The following is a 22,855-nucleotide window of genomic DNA, read 5'->3' on the forward strand; positions in this document are numbered from 1 at the left end:
ATCGGAGGCGGTGGTTTAGGAGGCCCAGAGTTCTGCGGGCGGGACACGTGGGAGCCAACTGTAGGGAATTTGAAGGGTCGAAAGGCCAAAAAAAGTTGGGAGGTTTGTAGGTAAGTGCCCCCCTCTCCCTGATGGTATGGGGGTTACTACGGGTGGATGAGTCGCGTCGTGCCCAGACGCTTCTTGGTTGTGTTATACTAGCTGTAATTGTACTGCCACCATGTCTTCTCTCTCCTGGGTCTCCTGGTGGCCACCGTAAGGCCAGATTCTCCCAGATCGTGTGAGCGTCACTGCATCTCTGAGTGAAGGGGGTCTCCTTTCGACTGGCCTCTGCTTAAGGGTCCAGTTGTCAGCCGGAAGTTTTTTCCCCTGGACTGCCTAGATTACTAGAGAGGTTTGGGATGATCTCAAATCCCTGAGCTAAGCGCTTCACAAGGTCTGGGGCCCCGGGAGATGGCTTATGGAGGACAATAAATCCATCCTTATTGACCAAGCATAGATATTTCCGCGGGCAGTCTTTTCTGGAACACAATGTTACATACGGCAAGGTAGATACGATATTTAGAGCGGGAGCTCAGGACCCAGCTACATTGTAGCTGTATGACATCAGGCAACTTGTTTAATACTCTCGGATCCATCGCGAAATGGGGGAGATAGTACCTAAGTCTTTGGAGCGTGGTATGTTTAGAACTTTGCTGGGAAACGTAAACTGAAGTAGACTTGAGATGGGTAAAGATGAGATCAGGGAAGCCGTGCCCTCAGATTTTTTTGCAGCGATCTTAGGACCTGCTCTATTTTTTCATTATCCATGGGTAGGGTGATAGTTGATTAAATTGTGTTATATCCAAACAATGCAATGTCATGAAGTAGTTATTTTAAAAGGGTAAACTAGCTCAGTGTCTCTTCTTCAGGAAAGATAACTATTGTGTGTTCCTGAGGAGAAAAGCAAATTACAAATAAGTGTTTACAGTATGTTTCCTTTTAAAAAGAATTAAACACCCACCGTTTCCATATACAAATATGTTTATGTATGAGAGAACAAAGTTTGTAGAGGTTAGGAAGATGGATAGAGGCTGAAAAGTGAGATAAAGGAAAAGAAGAACAATAATAACAAAATCGAATGTATGATTATAAAATACTATCTTAACATTAGAGTTATTAAGTAAATATTGCATATGCTTATGGACAATATTTGGGACTTACAATAGGCTATCAGCCTATGAGAGTACAGCCTCTAAAGTCAGATTTCTATGATTTAAGTCCTGGTACTGCCTCTTTCCATATGGTGACTTTTTTGGTTTCCGTTTTCTCATCTGTAAAATGCACATAGTAATAGCATCTGTCTTATGAGGTATATATGATGATGCATATTAGTAGAGTTAATATGTAAAGGACAGTACTTGATACATAGTAAATGTCCAATTAATGCTATTCACTACTATTGTCATTGTCTTTAAATAGGCTAAATTAATTTGTTAAATGTTATTGTGATTAGTAACATATTTGGACTAATACAGTCTTATATTGTATTTTCTGTTTTTGGTCTCTTCCTCTTTTTGCCCTTTATTGTATTAACGCACTTTTCTTTTCCTCTCCTGCCCCTCTGCAATGGGTTTGGAAATTAGGCTTACTGTCATTAGTCTTTTGATGGTTACTTAAAATGTTTTAAAGCGCACACTTAAAGTTTAACAGTATTCCTTGTCTTCTCTCAAATGTGAGGATTTTAAAATACTTAATGTAGTTTTATCTTCAGTTACTGTATTCTAGAATTTTAGAATCTATTATTTCTCTTTGTCTTTCTGAGTCAGCTTGGAGCACCATATTGTTTAGAAGTCCTGACTTTTTTCTGTGCATGTAACAACATTGTAGAGTGTGTATGAATCTAATTTTAAAAATACAACTCATATACATACATTTAAATTCTTTACAAAACTTAAATATGTCAGATGAGACAGAATTTTTGGAGTAGGGAGAGGAACCAGCAAGTTCTTGTCTCCAGCCTTTTCTGAAAAATTCTAGGTATTTATATAGTTTCTTCTGTTAGTTCTTATTTATCTTTCAAAACCTGTCCTATGTATGGCTGGTTCCAGTATTCAGTCACAATAACAGGCTTTTATTCATTAACTTCAAAGTGCATTTCTCATCTTTTTGCTTCACCACTTCAATTCCCTGGAACTTACTTAGATTGCAAAATGCAGTTTTTAACTTGGCTACAAATGGCTCCAGAGTTCTGTTAGTTTAAAATATATTTTTATCACTTGAAACAGAAGGTTATGTGTATTACCTGATAAATCAGTAAGGATTATGATTGTGTAAACTAATGACTTATATTTTCTAGAGTATGTTTTTATTATAATATTTGTAAATTACACAAAAATAATTTATATTTGCCCTGAACTGTGTGGGTCTGTTGGGTGTTGTCCTGCAGAGTGAAAGGTAGCCAGTTCAATTCCCAGTCAGGGCACACGCCTGGGTTGTGGGTTTGGTCCCTGGTCGGGATGCATGTGAGAGGCAACTGATCCATGTTTCTCTTTCACATTGTTGTTTCTCTTCCTCTTTTTCTCCCTCCCTTCCTCTCTCTAAAAATATATAAGTAAAATCTTTTAAAAATAATTTATATTTGTATATTTTTAGGGGTATAAACTATTCTTTTAACAATTTTAATGTGTAATAACAGCTTTTCAAAAATAGCTTTTATGTTACCCTTTGTTAAAACACAACTATTTTCCCTTAAGAGTCTCCAATTCTGTAAGTTTCACTGATATTTATTTTTATGTCTATCTTTGTGATAATTTGAAATAATTAGGTTAGAGTCATAGAAAATTGACCAGGCTTTCCTCAAACACTTATATTATTTTTTAATAATTCATTTTTTAGCATGAAATTTCTTACTGACCCATGCAGAAAGTGGTTATTCTTATTTCTAAAATTCTAAAGACTGTATTGGCTATTTTACTTCAATATAAGAATTTATAACTCCCCTAAAAGTAATAGTAACATTCCTGAATATTTTTTAACTAATGGTATATAATGTTTATTTGTTCAGTAACGTCTTAAACGATGGCTGACCTTCAGAGTATGTTATAGTATAATGCATAAGAGGACAGGATCTAAGGTTGGAGCCTCTAGATAGCTGTAATAATTTATTACCAATAAAACTGGGCCTAACTGAATTAGGAAGAATTCCAGAGGATATGTTACCTGCTGTAGATATACTGGTATTTATAAAATTCTGGTGTATCCAGTGACATTTTGTACATTATCTGCCATGCCTGGTTACCAAATTTTGTAGTGTATTTTAAGAAGTCGAGCTTAGGATTTGCTTCACTAAATAATAATTAATTAACAGCATCCAACAAAGTAATTAATAATGTTTTCTGATTTTTTTCCTCTGTGTATCTCTGGAAATTACAAAGCATATGTTAATTTTTTCTTTTATGAAGTATTTTTTTTTACCATTTATAAAAGTAATGCTAAATTGCTTATGAATTACATGTATGCTCAACACAGTTTTTCACCTCTGCTTGGACACCAGGTAAGAACAAATTGGAAAATAAACTCACCTCTCAGATATAACATCTACGTTTATCTTTTGATGTATATTCTTTCACATATTTTAATAAACACCAGAGTGCTGTTTTGGAACCCATTTCTTCTAACTACATATTAGACAAAATTGCTATGTTGCCTAGTATACTCAAGTTAGAGAAAAAAAATGGATCAAATTATAATCACTATTTCCTAAGCAGTATGACTTTTCTTTACATGTTTGCAAGGCTGAGAGCGAGCCTTGGCTTCATAGCACTCTTTCCATGATTAGTCTTCTTCCACTCTTCTATTTGTTTGGATTTCATTGAGTCAGACAGAAATTCCATGACTGAATTTAAATGTGACTGATGTCATCATATTGCTCTGGGACTTCGGGGAAGGTACCTTATTCTCTCTGTGTATAGTATTTTCCCATTCTCCTATTCCTGATAGCTAAAAAAAGTCCTAGACTGGAAGTAATAATAAATAAGCTATTATTTATTTTTTCATAAGTTACTATCTTTACAAAATGTTTAGCCTTTAAAAGTCATAAAACTTATGAATTTACTGCTCTTTTCTTATCAGGACCTGAAAGAATCCCTCAAGATGAAGCTAAGTCTTACCAAGGTAGTTAATGGCTGTCGCCTAGGAAAAATCAAGAACCTAGGCAAAGCAGAGGACCACACTGTGGACATTCCAGGCTGCCTTCTGTACACCAAGACTGGGTCTGCCCCGCACCTGACCCATCACACACTACACAATATCCATGGGGTTCCTGCCATGGCTCAGCTTACACTGTCATCTCTGTAAGTATTAGACTCAACCATTCAAGTTTCAGCTTTGGCATCACTTAATTACCTTAATACGGTACAATAAAGCAAAAGACCTTTTTGCTTAGATATCTAAAACTTGCAGATTTTTAGAATGAAATCGTAAGAAATATATCAAATATTATACATCATCTGGCCCTAATCTGGAAGCCATGGGCCAGGGCTACATGTTAAAGCTGCTTCACTTTTCCTTTGAACCCAAGGTCCCAGCCTGCCCTCATTGCCTCTGCTCCCAGGGGTGACAGAGCTAAACTTGGAGCCTAGAGGTTGCCCTTATGCACCAACCTCAGAGATTTCTCTGTCTTTGCACATGTACTTACATATACTACTTATGGAAACAGAACTAATGGAGTTAGATGATTTTGTGTAATGTGCATATTGATATTATTCTTAATTGAAATGACTCTTGAGTGTTGTGTTAAAATAAACTGATTTTGAAGTGGCAAGAGGAAGAGGAAAATCCGGATATTCTGGAGCAGTTGAACTTTGCCCGTTTCTCTTCTCACAGAACCACTTGCAAATTAGAAACATTTACTCTGGCTAATGAACCTCGCCTGATGAGTTGGGACTTTTGTGTAATGGTATATTTGTTGTTCAAAACTACATTGACTGTCATGTAGCTTGTTTGGGTGAGCAGAGGGCTTCAATTGTTGTATAGAGTTGTATAGGATGATCCATTAATATGTTACGTATTTTTCTGTTTTACTTACAGGGCAGAACATTATGAAGTCTTGACAGAATATAAGGAAGGAGTTGGAAAGTTTATAGGTAAATTAATTATTTGTGTGTGCCTTGTGATGTATTAATTTGGAGTTCAGATGTGATGTTTGTTTATTCTTTGATCTTTCATTCATACATTTACTTATTCGTTAGTTTAGTAAGCCTTTATTGAGCATCTAAGAACCAGGCACTGGGAATTCAAAGATGAATAGGAAACAATTGCTGCCCTCATGGAACCCAGAGCCTAGCTGAGATAAAGATAAACATGTAATTCTAGTAGAGTGGTCACTACATTTACAGGATTAGGGATATGTACATGTATCATGAGAGCCAGAGGAAGAAACACATAACCTGCTGTAGGGTGCGTGTGGAAGAAGGTCAGAATAAAGAAAGAATTCTGGAGAGAAGATGAAGGAGTACTTAGCTGGGTCAAGGTAGAGTGGGAGTTAGCCAGGTCAGGAGGTGTGGGCAGATACTCTAGGCATAGAGCAAAGGCCCAGAGGTGAGACACTGCTTGGGATGTCCCTAAGATCCTAAGTAGTCTTGTCATGTTTAAGCCTAAAATGTAAGGCAGAGGACAAAGAATTTATATACTGCTATATTCTGTTACGTTAATGTTATCTTTTGTTCCAGAAATATGATTTTAATATCAGATGTACATGTCCATTTATTTGTAGGAAAAGCTTAGCAGTGACAGCTAGAGAACAAATTCTTCTGTAGACCACTTTCTCCAATGTCTGAGACTCACTTAAGTGAATGAAAATCCTGTTTCCATTGGTTCTTCAGTCTGCTTCTGAGAGAAACTGCATAATGACTTGGTCACAGGACTATTTCAGTAGAGGAATTTATGTAATATTTTTCTTGATCTGAGTCCAATTTTAATAACCAGCTTTAAAGTATGCCAGCATATAATTAAGTGAAAATAGCTAATATAAGCTTTCTATAGGTAATTGTAGTAATTGAAATTGTGGAAAATAAGGTAGAGAATTGCAGAGATTTTTTTAAAAATCTTTTATTTTTGGTCTTTTTTTCAGTGAAATTCTAATTTTTTTCCTGATGAAAATGCAGGGTAGCATATGAAATATATGTACATATGGTTTGCTAAACATATTTTTGGATTTCTTTTTTAAACAACTATCTTTTGACTAAAGAACCTAAGAAACTGTCATCCTGAGTCAATGAAGTGTACTATCCTACTGCTTCCCTTTAATTCTGCCGCTAGGGACTCATGATGTGGGATGGCTTTATTATTAATGAGATTACCTTTTGATTATATCATTTCATCTTTCCAGGAGCTAGTTCCCCTTGCACAGTACCTAGAATGAACATACTTTATACCAAATTCTTCTTCAAAGCAAATTGAGTCAGGTTAACATGTCATTAAACACTTTCATGTATCTCATACTTTTAAGATATACCTTCCCTTTGTAACCACTTACTGTGTCATTAGAGATGAACCTTTACAGTTAATTCATCTTTTAGATTAGTAAGCTTCAAAGTAATCTTTTCACTCATGTTGATAGGCCTCCTATAGTTCTAAGATCGGATATGAGCGATTCACTGTGCTTAGTGTTGCTTTAACTAGCAGTAATTATTGTAATTGTTGAGGGAAGTGCTTTCAGGATTTCTTTTTTATGTTTATACAGGCATGCCAGAATCTCTCTTGTACTGCTCTCTGCACGATCCAGTCAGCCCCTGCCCAGTTGGTTATGTAACAAACAAGGTGTGTTCTCAGAAGTTCCTCCAAGGCTGCAACTTTGTCCCAGGAAATCAATTTATTGTGTTCTTCAAATACTAGGATCCTACCACCTGGGATGTTGGCGTGTTCCTGACGCCTTTTTGCCTTCTCTTTATTTCTGTGAGCATAATGGGATGGGGTGGTTCATAGGAGTTAAAGGCAGTCTGCCTGAGGACGGGGTTAAGGTAAGGAACGTATTTTTAGCTTTTTCGTCATTGCAAAAATTTGGCGTTGTAAAAGGGTTAAGTACGTTCCAAAAAAAGAAATTGCTGTGATGGTAGAAAACAGTAGTCTTTTGATGCCATGCTTTATTTGCAGTTTTAACCTCAGGAAGAGTAGGGAAAGTTGCTGATGAGGGTTTTCACGTGTATAACTATATATAGTAGGACCTCAGTGTAATAGTGCTTGTTTTTAGAACAGAATTTGAAAAAGCTGGGTGTACAGCCAGAGTTTTTTAGCTAGTGAAAAACAGTAACAAAAAGACTTCATTAAAAGTTTTCACCTGAGACATGGCGCCATTGCATTGTCCTTGAGGATAGCATTCTGGCAAGGCTTCCATACAGGGGTGGGCAAAAGTAAGTTGATAGTTGTGAGTACATGAAACACACTTTGTTCTCGTGTTATGTAGTTTCTGTGCGAACGACTGTAAACCTGCTTTTGCCTGCCTCTGTATGTGCTACTGCTTTACAAATGCAGTTCCTTTTCCTGCACCACTTTATTGATGTCAACAGTATCTATTCATCTCACCTAAGATCACTATTTTAAGTTACTCTTCTGCTTTAAACTTCTTTTTATTTTGTAATATATATTCAAAAGAAAATATTTTGACCTAAGTTATCCTACCTCATTTATAAGAGAGAGAGGATTCATTAAAATAGTGTTTTTGTGCCAAAAATAAAGACTGTATGTCCTTGTCAATCTCTTCTAAGAAGAGAGATGCTGTAGGAGAGGCAGTAACCAAAGGAACATACAGAGATTCTTGAGTACTGTGGGATTTATGTCTTAGCATATAATTCTGCATCTAAGTCAACTTGGTAAATACTATTAATGGTGTGTGAGGCCCTAGACTGTGCTTTTGGGGCACAAACATGAATTGGGATACTCTGGTCAGACAAATATTCAGTGGTGTGCTAAGGGCTATCATTTCTATAAAAGAAATAAGCACAAATTTCTGAAAGAACTTAGAAGGGTGAGCAATTGATCACACCAGGGGAAGTTTGGGGAACACATTAGAGCAGTGTTACTTGAACTCATGTCTTGAAATGTGCATAGTATTTTATCAGGCAGAGAAATAGGGGAAGGGTATTTCAGTCAAAAGGAACAATGTGATCAAAGACAGAAAAATCAAATCTGCAGTATATTCAGGAACAGCATGGGTAGAGTGGGCTGTGGGGTAGGGGAGACTAGAAGACTGGGGTTCTAGAGAAATATAACAAAGAATTCTTGGGGGCAAGCTCAGAAGTTGACTTGTATGGCCATTGAAGGATTCTCTATGACCTATAAGGTTGTTAGAAAATTTAGAATATAATCTAGGAAACCTCTTTTACTCACCATGTCTATGATATTGAATTGCTACCATCTCTCTAGTTGTAAAGAAGAATTAAATTCAGAATTGCTTTAGCATTTAATTATTTTCTTTTAATTTGCATTTTACTCTTGCTAACTCCCTATCATCTTATCCCTGGCAGTCTGTGTCTGTGTGGGGTGTTGGAGGACGGGTGGAAATGACTGCTTCCAAGTTCATGGCAATTCAGCAGGCCCTTCAGCCAGACTGGTTCCAGTGCCTCTCAGATGGAGAAGCATCTTGTGCAGAAGCAACTTCCATTAAAAGAGCCAGAAAGTCTGTTGACCGATCGCTTCTATTCCTGGATCATTGTCTGAGGCTACGGGAAGAGTCAGAGGTAAAGCTGTACACATCTCACTACTCCTTTTTCTTTGAAAGTCTTGCTAATTGACATTCCATGATACTGCTTTTTCTGTTTCTCCCACTTCTCTGCTCTTCACTTCTTTGTCTCGATTATGCTCTCTTATCTTTTTTCCTGAACCATTAAGTATTATTGCTCTCAAGGATTCTAAGGATCTCTTTACATCCAATTGTATATGTTCTCACTAGGCAGCTGCTCCTTACTTTTTATTGTTGAATAGTTCTAAAATTGTAGGTAAAATCAAGATCACTCTTATTTTGCTCTGGCTGGTCTGGTTCAATGGATTGAGTGCTGGCCTGCAAACCAAAAGGTCACTGGTTCGATTCCCGCTCTGGGCACATGCCTGGGTAGTGGGCCAGGTTCCCAGTTGGAGGTGTGCGAGAGGCAGCCAAGCGATTGATGTTTCTCTCTTTCTCCCTTCCTAACCCCTCTCTCTAAAAATAAATAAATCTAAAAAAAGAAACTTAAAAAAATAAGATCACTCTGCTGAGCTTCAGAATTATATAACTACAGGGCTTTCTCTAGGTTCTGTCACTAAAATATCCCTCACGTGCGCCTTAAACTCTGTCTCCTACCTCTTCAGTCCTCTTCTCCCTTTTGTTCTCCCTCAATACTCTGTCTCAGTTTTTGACAGCTGCCAAGTTCCTCAGCCCAGAATTTTCAGTCTTTCAATACTTCTTTCAATATTTGATTTAATCTCCAATATTGACTCCTTTTTTATTCCATCTCCCTAAATATATCTGGGGTCTTCCCCCTCATCACCCTTGTCACCACCTTAAGACATCATAGCCTCAGCATGTCTTTTTATGTTTCTTTCTGCCTCTGTTCTCCTTTCTACCCAATCTGTCTTCAGCCCTGCTATCTGTAAAGCACAAATATGAACTTGTTGCCCACTTTCTTAAAGGATTCTAGTGGTTCTCTACTTCAGCTTTTACATGGCATGGATGGCCAGCAGAGGCCTGGCCTCCCCCTATTCCTCCAGCCCAGTGTGACCTACTTTATCCTGTGGCTGGCACTCTGGCCCTTCTAAGTTACTTGTGCTGCCTGAGGTGCTATCCTATTTAATGTTGCTGCGTCTGTATGCAGACTTGTTTCTGGAATTTTGTTTGTTTGTTTGTTTAAGTCTTCAGTCATATTTCCCCTCTTGCTTCCTGCTTGGCTCTTTTAATTCCATTGTTCATTCTAGGAAATTGCCCTGACCCTTCCAGGAAGTTCTTTTCATCCTTTGCCACCCCTTTCATTTGTATGTAGCTATATGGTAGCCCCAATTATATTATACTGGAATCATTTATGTGTTTGTCTTTATTATACTTTGACCTCCTTAAGCACAATTTCTGTGTCATTTTTTTATCTTCATCATGTAGCAAAATTCCTGACACATAGTAAGCCGTCAGTAAATGATTGCTGTTGGTGAATGGTTCTGATGGGCTGGGGAAGAAGCTGTAGCAATAAACAAGGGTTCCTGATAGCAGGGCTAATGAAGTCGGAAACGGATGCATTCACTAGGAGAAAGCAGAGGAGGTGGGGAACAAGAGGTGGTGGTCAGAGGGGAAAGTCGCTGTCTGTGATGACATATGTGGAGTCACCCCGCCCCACCAGGCAAACGCGTTCAGTATGAGGAACATTGTTATTCTGAGTTTACCAATAAAAATGTAATTTGACTAATGAAGTTAATAAGCATGAAATAATTAGAGGAAACTTAGTTGTCATTCTGAATAGAACTCTCAGTATCTACAATAGGAGTTCAGCCTGGGGACACCGCTGTGGGTCTGAATTTATAGTATTGGTCACTGGCCATTGTTTTGAGCCAGTAATTATCCTTGTAGGATAAGTAATGTTTGATAAGCAGGAAGGAGGACAGCATGTGCTAGAACATGAACATTAGGAAGGCCCGCTGAGCCTCGAGTCCCTCTTCCGTGTTACTGTCAGCCTCACCATTTCACACTATTTCTGTGAGTTGGTGAAATGCTGGGGTTGCTCCCTGTACCCCTTATGCTTATGCTGTTGTTTTGATATAATTATTAATAGTGCTCCTTTTACTCTTTAATGTGTTTCATTTTAGACAGTAAACTATATGATCAACCTCTTACACCCATGAGGAGGATTTTCCCAGATAGGGCTGTGTAGCTGGCTGCTCTGTGTGTCTGCATACATCTTTTCCTTTTCCTGTGAGTCCTACCCTCTTAGTCACCTGGATCATCTTATTCTAAATGCCCTTGGATAGTGAAACTCCCCAAGGTCCTGTTGCCAGCTTGCTTTTCTTCTTCGTGCATTCCCTAGGCCGGAGATGGCAAATGGGTTGCATTCCCAGATGCTTGGATCTGTGCCTGGGAGCAGCAGGAAGTGAGTGGCTTATTATGTTTTTTAGGATTCCCTTTCTGCTCTTCTCACCATTTCCCTGGACTTCCAGAATGGGAGCCAGGAGTCATCCTAGGCTGTCTTCATCCTTGCCTTGGACAGCTAATCAGTTGTATAGATTGTACCTCCTGATAAGGTTTCAAATCCCATCTGTCCTCTTTATCCCATTGGCACTGCCTTAGTCCAGGTCCTCCTTGTCTTTTACCTCGTTTATTACAGTTACTTCCTGCCCCATCCTTTAGCCATACTCCCCCTTAATTCATTCTCGACACAGTACCCAAAGTGTTCTTTCTGGAGAAATAGTCTGATTGTGTCCCTCCTGCTCAAACTAGGAAGCCAAATTCCGTCTTCAGAGCCTGCCAGGCTCCCTCCCAATTCCTTTGTTCTACCAGAGCCACTGTTGATATGTGTATTTTCTTGCAAAGCTAATTTTTACAGTCGCATATACATAATTTTATCTATATATGCATACCTATATGCAGTTTTAGAACATGAATATGATCATATGTTCAGAAATTTGCTTGTTTTTGTTTAACAGTATCTTGAAACTCCCTGTGAATATATTTATAAGAGAAATATATAGAAATGGAATTTTAGGATAAAAAGAAAAACACTGACACTGTGATAAGTGTTGGGGACACACCCTCCTATGAGGCCGAAGTAATTTTTAATCTCTAGCTATCAGGGTATGTCAGTGCATTTATCACTTTCACTTCTACTATGTTGTCTTCAAGCTTTTTTGTCAGCGCGATGAGCAAAAATGGTATCTAATTGTTTCTTTTTTTTTTTTTTTTCAGATTTAATGTGTTTTATTGATTAAAATATTACATTTGTGCCCCTTTCCCTTCCCTCTGCTCCCCTCCACCCGGTGGCCCCCTCCCTCCAGTTGTCCCCCCCTTTTAGATTATGTCCATTAGTTGTGCTTACGGTTCCTCCCAACCTCTCTCCGTCTATTCCATTCCCTCCTACCATGATCCCCAATTCCTATATCATCTCCCTCCCTCTCCCCACTCCCCCTCCCTGTTGGCCTCCCCCCACTATGTTTCCCTTACCCACAGTTCCTTTTCCATTCTCGTTGCCTGTTTCGTTTGCCTTTGTTTCATCTCCCTAGCTTCTGTTTTTTAAACCAGTCCCTTTAACTTCTCATATAACAGTGGTTTGGATCTAATGAACTCTTTCAGTTTTATTTTGTCCTGGAAACACTTTCTCTGTCCTTCTATTCTGAATGACAATTTCGCTGGATAGAGTATTCGTGGTTGTAGGTTTTGGATTTTCATTACTTTGAATATTTCTTGCCAGTCCCTTCTTGTCTGTAGGGTTTCCCTTGAGAAGTCAGCTGATAGTCTAATTGGGACCCCTTTGTACATAATTCTTTTCTTCTCTCTTGCTGCTTTTAAGATTCTCTCTTTATCTTTAATTTTTGACATTTTGATTATAATGTGTCTTGGAGTGGTTCTCCCTGGGTCTAGTCTCTTGGGAACTCTCCTTGCTTCCTGGATCTGCAAGTCTATTCCCTTCCCCAAGTCTGGGAAGTTCTCCTTTATTATATTTTCACTCAATTTTTCAAGTTCTAGTTCATCTTCCTCATTCTCTGGCAAACCAATGATTCTTATGTTGGGCCTTTTATAGCTGTCCCAGAGGTTTCTGATCCTCTCATTGTTGCTTGCCATTTCCTCTCGCTGCATTGGCTGACTGCTTGTTCCTTCTCCATATTCCAGTTTGTTGAAATGGACTCTGGATTCCTCACCATCTGTCTTGTATGTGGTTTTGTTCCTTTCGTTATGAAAGTTTTTCGCTTCTTTCATATCTTTTTCCTGCTCTTTTGTGAATTCTGTAAGCCACCTGATAACAATGGCCCAGAACTGAGCCTCTGACAGGTTTCTTATCTGTTCATCTGTCAGGTTCTCTATCTGCTGCCTGGTGAGTTGTGTTACCGGGATCTCTATAGTTGCCTGCCTCATTTTGACAGATGCGTTTTGTTTTCCTGGGCCGGCTGTCGGGGGCAGGGGGCAGTGCCTGCGTACGCGTCACAAATCAGCGACCGCCGGCGCCCGCCTGTCTGCGACCTATTTCGCAGCTCTGTGGTGCTTTCTGTGGGGGCGGGGGTCCAAGATGGATTCACACAGTTATTCAGCTAGGAGACCGGGATCCGTCCTCCCGCCCCCCTGGGCCTCACTGTTCAAGGCGATGCTGCGGCTGCTCCCCAGCGCCCGGAGTCGCGCACGCCAGGGGCTTGATTGTCTCCAGGATTTTTCGCCGCCCCGCCCCGCCGCTCCGCAAACAGCTTTGCCTTCTTTAACTCTTACCTGCCCAAATGGCACCGCTGGTTTATAACTTCATATGTTGGGCTTCCGTGTAGCTTTATTTTCTGGAATTTCTAGTTATCCTTTGTTTTAAAGTAGTTGTATTCCACTGTAGTTGTAGAGGGAGACCTAGCGTGTCCATCTAAGCCTCCATCTTGGCCGGAAGTCGCTCGGTATCTAATTGTTTCCAGTCTGCATTTCCTTACTGGTGAAGTTTCAGTAAGCTCTCCATATATATACAGGGAATTCACATTTACTTTTCTGAAGTTCATATTCACATATCTGCCTAGGGTTGTCATTTCTTTAGAAGATTTTTGGAGCTTTTTCTGTGGTGTAGGTATTTACCTATTCCTTCAAAGAGTTAAGTTCTCTTTTGCCCTTGTTGATAGTATATTTCACTAGAGAAGTTTTAATGTTTTTGTACTCAAACATGTTGGCCTTTTCCCGAAAGCTTTAGGTTGCCTAGGAAGGCCTTTTTTTATGCCAAGATTATAAAAATATTCAATATATTCTTTTAATACTTGAATAACTGTATATTTTTTATGTTTAAGTTTTCTTTTGAGGATGGTGTGAGGTAATATTTTGTTTTTGTTTATTTTTTCCAGATGGATAGTCAGTTCCAATCAAATAGTTTTGGAGTTCTTAAAGTTGTCCCTGAGAGACTTGTCCGTGACCTCAAGCAGGCCTGGATAGTCATTTAAATAAATTGAAACTCTTCTTTTGTATTTTTCTCTTGTACCTGCTCAATGTGCATTTAATTTAATCTGAGCTAAAGCATGGCTGCATATGTTGATTGCCTCAGTTTCTCTTCAGTCTTTTCTTACCTATTTAAGTGGCTTTCAAATTGTGTTCTTTGGAGCCCTGAGAGTTCCCAGGGTAGAGGGAGCATGATTTCCCTGCGTGCTTCAACTACAGCAGCTCCACTGAGGTCCTACCTGTCCACTGGGCTTCTGTGTAAGGTTTATTTTTTAAAAATTTATTTATTGCCCTGTCTGGTGTGGCTCAGTAGGTTGAGCCCCAGCCTGTGCAGACTGAGAGGTTGCTGATTTGATTCCCAGTCAGGACACAGGACACATGCCTGGATTGTGGTCCAAAACCCTGTTTGGGGGTGCACAGAGGCAACCGATAGATGTTTCTCTTGCACATTGGTGTTTTTCTCCCTCTCTTTCGCCTTTCCTTACCCTCTCTAAAAAAAATAAATAAAATCTTTAAAATAAATAAATAAAATTTATTTAGTAATTTTTTTTTTAGAGAAATGTGTGTGTGTGTGTGTGTGTGTGTGTATTCCTCTCCATATATACATGGAGAGGGAGAGAGAGAGAAATAGAAGCATCGATATATTGTTCCACTTATTTATGTATTCATTTGTTGATTCTTGTATGTGCCCCTGACCAGGGATCAAACCCACAACTTTGGTATATCTGGATGATGCTCTAAACAACTGAGCTACCTATCCAGGGCCATGTGTAAGGTTCATTTAAACAAAGGTCTCCACTACTGGAAACAGTTAAAAACATTTAATCTTTTCTTACCTTAGGTCCTTCAGAAAAGTACCATTATTGGCGTGATTGAAGGTGGAGACGTGATGGAGGAGAGGCTGAGGTCAGCACGAGAGACAGCCAAGCGGCCTGTAGGCGGCTTCCTTCTGGATGGCTTTCAAGGGAATCCAACGACTCTGGAGACTAGACTGAACTTGCTGTCATCAGTTACTGCAGAGCTGCCGGAAGACAAACCGAGGCTAGTGTTGAGTTAGGATGCTGGCCAACCCTCATAGGCTGCAGAATAGGAGTGCTGGGGGTTGGGTATTATGCAGTCTTTACATGGGCATGTCTTTTGGTGTTTGATTATGTCCTTTCCGGGCTGAGTCTGCTGAGGCCAACCGTAGATAGAGTTTCCATCAAGGCTCTCCTGTGCTTGATTTCAGAACGTAGACCAGAGGACAGTTGCCATATGAATTTATCTGATGCTCATTCTAAGTGAGGGCAAGTGTCATACTGTTTCCCCTCATTCTTGTGCCAAAGACAAATACTATTCTGTATTCATTATACAATAACATGGTTCCTGGGGACAGGTATAAAGTCATGTGGAACTCTGGCCTTACTCAAAGAAAGTTGAGGACAGATCTGGGAAGCCTAGCATAATGAAGATGGGCACTGCTAATAAGGACCTTTAAGCAGTTCTTGGATTTGAGACAGTGGTATCATTTTTGAAATTAAGGGACCAGCAACATTAGTGGGGTTGTTTTTTTCCATAAATCACAGGTTTTACTATGTGCCGGTGAGGAGATGATCTGCAAGATTCAGAGCTAAAAGTCCCACATTTCTGAGTGAAGCTGATGTCTTATTAGGCTACCCTATTTTTTTTTTTTTTTTGTAAAGACTAGTCTTTTATCCTACTTGGGTGAATATTCATGGTCTTTTCCTGCAGATATAGTAAGAGGTTTGATCGTGGTGTGCTGCTTTATACCCCTCGAGCTGTTGGATGGTACATAATATATGTAATTTTACCACTTTTTAAAAAAATCCAGGTATGACTTGCAGTAAAGTGTATGAATCTTATGTAGAGCTTGATGACTTCGTATTTGCTTGTGTAAGCACCAGCCAGAATGAGACCTTTTCATCACGGCAGCATTTGCCCCAGTTTTAGCCTAGTTCTCTGTGTTCATTGCTCCTCCTATTTTATTCTGGTACAGATAATTTAGTGCTAGTGTTTCTAGTCATTTTTCTGGACTTCTTTGAGTTAAGTGCTCACAGATGTCTGTTGCTGGATTTGAAAGCTGAAATTGTTTTTCCTTCTGTAAATGTGTAGGAATGCCAGCTTCAGTTGGAGTGGAGTTCTAAAACATTACATTACTTGAAGGAAACTGTAGTCAGAAAAACCAGCATATATTTAAGGCTCCTGTTTGTTTAATATTATAATAGTCTTTTTTGGACTTCTTACAGAAATCAGAGTCTATAAGCTTTTCTTTGCCTGTTCATAAAAGGAACTATGGGTAGAAAAACAAACAAAAAATAGTAGCCAACTATCTCTGATCTAGTGCATGTTCCAGTCTTGTTTTAGTGGCAAAACCTGGTTGAGTATTAATATTCTCAATGTCTTGCCTGATACCTCTAACATTACCATCTCATTCCACCATGCAGACGGTTTCTTAATGGAGAAAATGTAAGAAAGCATAAATAAAGCCAACTAGATTCCTAGATTCTGTGGACAGAGTTGAAATTCTGAGAGCTACAGTTGCTTTGTAAGTGAACCTATGAAGAACACAGTGGATAAAAATGTCTTTCTGGAGCCAATTATTTAAAAAATTATAGGCAAATTACAGTTAAAACATAGAAGTATTTGAGAGGGAAATAAAGCACACACCTTTGCACTCTTAAAAAATCTATGTGGCGGATAGGTAGGCTATTCAGTTCAATCTGAGACTAAGAAGATTGTTCAGAAGGGATGAGAACGGAAAGAAACCTGACCTTTATTGAGTTTCTCTTTGGGTCAAGAAAATACACCGTGTACTTTTTCAAATATCTCATTAATTCTGGGGTTTGTGTTAATGTTCTTAGTTTTAAAATGAGAAAACTAAAATTTAGTGAGGTTAAGAAATTTTCCCAAAGAACACAGCAAGTAATTAATAGCAGAGCTGGGATTCTAGCCTCCAAAGCAAAGGTTCTTCCCACCCCGTCCGACTATTTGCTGCCTGCGATGCTAACTGTGACTGATGGTTTTCATTATTATTTTAATGCCCTCTAGAAAGACTGATTCCTGGCATCATTCTCCTGTCACTGTTCTTTATTTTCACAGGCTCATCTGTGGTGTTAGCCGGCCAGAGGAGGTGCTCGAGTGCATTGAAAGAGGAGTGGACTTATTTGAGAGTTTTTTCCCTTATCAAGTGACAGAGCGGGGATGTGCCCTGACTTTCAGCTTTGATTACCAGCCCAATCCCGAGGAGACACGTAGGTCTTTTGAAGTTAATCTCAGTGTTATTCTTAAGTTTCTTCTATTTCCTATCAATTTTTGGCTTGTGATTCAAGCCAGAAATATGTACATATTCTGAAGCCAGCCTTTTATAAAACTCCATCTTTGTTTCTTATCTGTACACTCTGGCATGTTGGTCCACAAAACCCAGGTACTTAATACTGTACACATAGCACATCAATATTAAGAAGTAATTTTGAAGTGAGCAGAAGCAAAAAAACAAAACAAAACCTCTTCTATTAACAACCTGAAAAAGACCATTCAGAGTGAATAGTGATGAGAATCTAAGAAAATAAAACCTTTGAACTGCTTGGTAAAGTTAATTTGTTTTTTCACAAAGAGTTCTTGTCTGCTTTTTGCAAACCTTGTGCTATTAAAATACAAGGAGTCTCACCCCCTCTGATTCTAGTGTTACTTTTGCTTTTTTGTCTATGTCTGCACACTGAGATGTGAAAGCTGTTTTCCTCTGCTAGTATTCCTTTGAAGCACTGCCATTTTTCTTTTATTGTTTAGTTATTCAGAAGTCAGGAAAGATCAGTTTCAGATTCTGTCATTTAACTGGCAGTAGTAAAGGAATTGGGATACAGACTTTGGGCTGGAGTCCCCTGAAGCATCTCCCCAACTTTTCAGGAGAATGTTGCATGCCCAGTGTTTCCTCCGGCCTTCTGCGGTACGTGGTCCTCTCCCTTCCTGCTGGCCTTTGAATTCTTCCTCTGTCACCGCCAACCTCAAATGTGGCTAGGGCTAGAGACTGCCTTTAAAGGTTCATTTTATTCCCCACAAGTTATCAAAATTTCATTCAGAAGATGTTACACTTTTATAAAGCAACTTAAGCATTAATCTAAATGGAATTACTTCTGGAAATGAAATAAATCAGGTTGGTCAATTCTCACATATAAGAAATCAATTTTACTGTCCTTTAGACAAACCAGGATATCATATATGTGAATAGATGTGCCATATATAAACATTTCATAAATGTTTATGACTTTATTTATAAGCTTAATTATTTCTACCAAGACATATGTAATTATTAGTCATTTCTTACCATGAATATGCAAAACTGAAAAAGAACCTGATATTGAGTTATCTTTTTGGCCAGAGAAAGCTGTTTCTTTATAATTAGGAAAATTGAAGTAGTTTGAACATTTTTATTAAAGTATTATTATTAATCACATTTGTGTACGTTTGTATAGTAAATTATAGCCCTTGCCAAATACAATGTGAAAATTACAAAGGAATAAGTTGCCTATTGTAGGCAGCAATTCCCCCTAGTGACAAGGATTTCCCAAAAGCCAGGCCTTTAGGGGTTCCCATGTCATCATGCAAACTTACGACAGCAAAATTATAGCCCTGTGCTCTATGCTCAGGTCACACCTCTCCTTTTCCTTTGACTTGGACAAAATTACCTTCCTTGGACCATTTGCCTATTCTCCTTGGCAAACCCTGAGATTGTTACTTCCCTGCTTGCCCCTGTTTGAGGCATCTAGCTCTTTGCATAGGAACTGCTGTTTCTCTTTTATTTCCAGGAATATTCTTTCTTTCTTAAAGAGTTCAAGGGAACAATTCAAGTCCCCATTTAATTCTGGATTATCTGAGTTCCCTGGAGGACTGGAGTCTGTACAGAGTACATAAATTTAAACCATATTCCACTTCTAATATATTTGGAACATAGGCAGTTATGAAGCCCAATTTATTTGCATGTACATTATGATAAAACCCAGTTAATTTGCATGTACATTATGATGAGACATAACTTCAACATACATGTATTCACACTAACTGGTTTTTAAAAATCATTTCTTGACAGTAAGATTGCATGTTTAGATATTGTTGAACCTCCAAATTTTGGTATTACAGATTCATAGATAATAGGTCAATGATCATCTTGCTAATTTTCTTGTGTCATTTCCATAAATTCCAGGAGTGGCATTAGGGGAGTGGTCAAAGGGCATAAAATAGTAACTAAAAATTCTCCCAATGGCCACTTTTTATCTGATCTTCATTCAAGACTTTTTGTTGGTTTTTCCTTCAGTATTACAACAAAATGGGACACAGGAAGAAATAAAAGATGTGGATCAAGCAAAGAAAATTAAAACTACTAGTTGTACCGAAGAAATGACATCATTTGAAATGAATCTGAAGGAAAAAAAGTAAGGATTTTTTTTTTTAAGTTTGGATTTTGATTTCTGACTTAACATTTCTGTCTGTTTTAATAGTTTGTGTAACTTCCCTTTTCAGTTTATGACTTTATAGAATATTTATAGTTGGGTATTTCGTCGTCGTCGTCGGCAGCCGTCCGTCTCGAGAGACGATGGTGTAGCTTCTTAAGAGTCTATCTGCACCGCCGAGAATGGCTGTGCAGTCCGACTCGGGAGTGACACGGTATCTGTCTCCTCCCGTGTTGAATCGACATCTTGCGATGACGCTGGAGTGTCCTCTCCAGTGGAGCTGAAGCTACAGAGCCTGGGCAGGGTGATATGGAGGGTCTGCTGTTGCCCATGCAGCAGACCCCCCCTCTCTTCGCAGCTGAAGGGTCCAAGGGAAAGACGGAGTCAATACAGCTTGGCTTCAGGTGCGCCGCAGGAGTTGCCGGTGTTGACTACAACGTCAAACCGCCTTAGGGACTCCGGCTCCGGATTTTCTGTCGGGGTTTACTCCCTTAGCCTTTCCCCTGAAGAGGTATGCCGCAAGGCAGCGGAGGTTTTTGGAGTCAGAGTTTTCCTTCTCTGATGTGCCCTGACTGGAAGATCGAACCAGCGACACTTAGCTCGCAGGCCGACGCTCAATCCACTGAGCTAAACCAGCCAGGGCTTTAGAGAGGTAGTATGACCTAATGAAGTGGCAATCATGTGAAGTGGGAGGCAGTGTGTTCCAGAATGTAGCAGAAGAGGGATACTAGAGTTGGGTATTTAGGCCTTCTCAAATCCAGTTCTAGAAGTGTCCTTTTTTTTTTTTCCCTGCAGATGAGTTTGTGTACTTTATCTTATCATAAAACTGAGGCTGGATAACTATTTTTTTAGAAGAGCTGTCATAGAGATTAGACTAAATCTATGTTTGGTGTTTTTTACTCCTTGCCATTACTTTTAATAATGACAGAGCAAAGTAGGGATTTCAAGATAAAACACAATAAAGTTTTCTTAACCAAGTCATCTTGGTTATGTACAGATTATTAATCTTAAATATTTTCCTCTATAAAGAATGAATCAGGATATCTTGTAACTTTGGTCATATTTGGTTGAAAGCTGTAATAATCAGTGAACTAGTGAGTGGTTTATTTGCAAGCTTGGGTGTTTTTGGTCTTATGTGAAGGGGCATTCTAGGGATTCAGACTTACTAATGTCTATCTACTAATAGTAGAGACTTGAAAATTCATGAAAGAATATGAAAATTCTAGTTCTTATATATTCTATAGGGGTTTCTTGTTTGTAGGTCTGAAATAATGATGTCTAACTTGTTGAAAAATAGCCAAAGAGACTCATTTCTATTTTTAAAATGTTAGGGTCAGTACTAAAATTCTCTATGTGTTACAGACTTAGCTGGAAATTGTAGTTTTTGTAGTTTTCTTATCAGCACTAGACTCAAAGTTATAGAGACTTGGAGATTGGATCCTAGTACCTCTCATGCCTAAGTGACATTGATGAAGTCAGTTGACTTCTTTTTAATAGCTGATAAAAAGGTATCATATATATAGTGCTCAGTATGTGCTCAGCAGTGTCCAAGCCTTTTACTGTATTAACTCATTTAATCCTCAGAACAATTCTGTAAGGCAGGTGTTATAGGTGAGAAAACAAAGACAAAGGGAGATGAGTGACTTGCCCAGCTGAGTTCTGAGCCAGGAATCAAAACCAGGCATTGTAGCAGCAGAGCCCTTTTAACCCTTTAGTGGTCTTCCTCGGTTAAATGACAATGAAAACGCCTGTTTCCAAGGGTTGCTGAAAAGATTAAATGAGACTGTATGCAAAAATGCTTTGTAAACTGCAGAAAGCTTTGCAAGCCAAAGGTCAGACTAGTTCTGGTGACAAATAGGAGACATGTGTATCCGTCAGACAGCATTTCCTAACATTCTGTGCCTTTGTGGTGTGACCCATGGTGCGTGAAGGAGGGACCACAGGGCTCTCTTTGCTGCTCCTTTGTAAGCCTCAGGCTAGAAGGTTACATCCAGCAGAGCAGGACTCTTGAGTCTCCTGCGTCATTGTGCTCTGTTAACTTGGACCACGTTGCCATGTTGAGCAGGTGCCCGGCAGTACATTTGCCAGTGATGTTATTAACTGTATCGCTTATGCACTGGCAGAATAGATAGCCTAGGTTGTGGAGTTCTTGTGTTCCTCACTTTCTGGGATGTCATTCTAACTTCTTTTCTCAGGTACCAGGAGGACTTTGGCCCACTGGTGAGAGGGTGTTCCTGTTACTGCTGTAAGAATCACTCTCGTGCATACATCCACCATCTGCTGGTGACCAGCGAACTGTTGGCCAGGGTTCTGCTTATGATACACAACTTTGAACACTACTTTGGATTTTTCAACTCTATTCGGGAAGCACTAAAAAATGACAGACTGGAGCAGCTGAAAGAGCTCATCCGCAGGCAAGTGTCTTGAGACCTGGCATACAGAAGTCTGACTTTACATTGAGCCAGTACCACTGTTATAAGGTGGGGAGGAGAGAACAGGAAATGATCTTCGCTTTCATCTTTTATATTTAAGACTAAGGTTTGCTCAGATAAGGAACATCTGTACCAAACTCTATTCTCATGAGGCCAGAGATTTTTTCTAAAGTCTTAAATGACCTGGACTGATCAGAAAGAATTGAACCATGACCTTTAATATTTCTGTGCTAAAAGTCAATAGAGATTTGTTTAGTCAAAGACAAAAGCTTCAGATGTGAAGAGACAGTCTTGAAGGGACAGTGATGAGATTCTGAGGGTTCCCTGAGTTGGGTTGGTGCTTCAAGGGGGATGACTGGTCATGAGTAGCATGACCTGTTGCACACATGCCTATTGACTGGGGAATGAATCGGGTTCATTCAAGCGTTTTCTTTAATTCTTATAGTCTCAGGGGCCTTTCGGACAGTTCTGTCTTCCCAGCTGCCCCAGCAGCACAGTCGATCAGAAATGGCCCTCATGTCTTAACCAGACTCACATCTCCCTGGAAGGTGGGGCTCACACATTGCTCCTATGACCAGTCACCCCAGCTCACACTCCTTCATTTGGCCTCATGGTCTATTTGTGACTTGTCTCCCTAAACCTAACTGCATCTGTACAGGTCCACTGTACCCACTGTTCAGGTTCATTGATAGTCTGACCACATAGTAACTGTAGCCTCATCACTTTCGGAGATTCCTTTACCATGTGTTCACTTGGGCAGAGCTTTAGACTGGCAGTTGGAGGATAGGGTTTCCGTGCTGCTCGCCTTTTCATGCCTGTTTCCTTCTGAATGAATGGGTACAGACATAGTGGATAGAACTAAATGAACTTCTAAGATTCCA

At 39.3% G+C, this 22,855-nt stretch overlaps 1 protein-coding gene across 1 annotated transcript; it reads left to right on the forward strand.

Moving 5' to 3' along the window:
• The first annotated feature begins 14 nt into the window (after positions 1 to 14).
• QTRT2 (queuine tRNA-ribosyltransferase accessory subunit 2) lies at positions 15 to 22,625 on the forward strand. The gene is made up of 9 exons (XM_090264088.1): positions 15 to 110; positions 4,114 to 4,334; positions 5,071 to 5,126; positions 6,725 to 6,801; positions 8,505 to 8,717; positions 14,940 to 15,139; positions 17,198 to 17,349; positions 19,407 to 19,524; positions 21,738 to 22,625. Exons 2-9 carry the CDS (start codon positions 4,135 to 4,137, stop codon positions 21,967 to 21,969), a joined length of 1,248 nt encoding a protein of 415 aa, XP_090120214.1. The 5' UTR covers positions 15 to 110; positions 4,114 to 4,134; the 3' UTR covers positions 21,970 to 22,625.
• Positions 22,626 to 22,855: the final 230 nt, after the last annotated feature.

The sequence above is a fragment of the Furipterus horrens genome, unplaced genomic scaffold (genome assembly GCF_987537825.1).
Source record: "Furipterus horrens unplaced genomic scaffold, mFurHor1.1.pri manual_scaffold_1, whole genome shotgun sequence".
NCBI lineage: Eukaryota > Metazoa > Chordata > Mammalia > Chiroptera > Furipteridae > Furipterus > Furipterus horrens.

Bases quoted from the DNA above. Each gene is read 5' to 3' on its own strand.
- QTRT2 (XM_090264088.1), top strand. From the start codon at position 4,135: ATGAAGCTAAGTCTTACCAAGGTAGTTAATGGCTGTCGCCTAGGAAAA. The intron at 4,335-5,070 runs GTAAGTATTAGA...TTTTACTTACAG, and splicing joins CAGCTTACACTGTCATCTCT to GGCAGAACATTATGAAGTCT. The intron at 15,140-17,197 runs GCTAGTGTTGAG...TTATTTTCACAG, and splicing joins CTGCCGGAAGACAAACCGAG to GCTCATCTGTGGTGTTAGCC.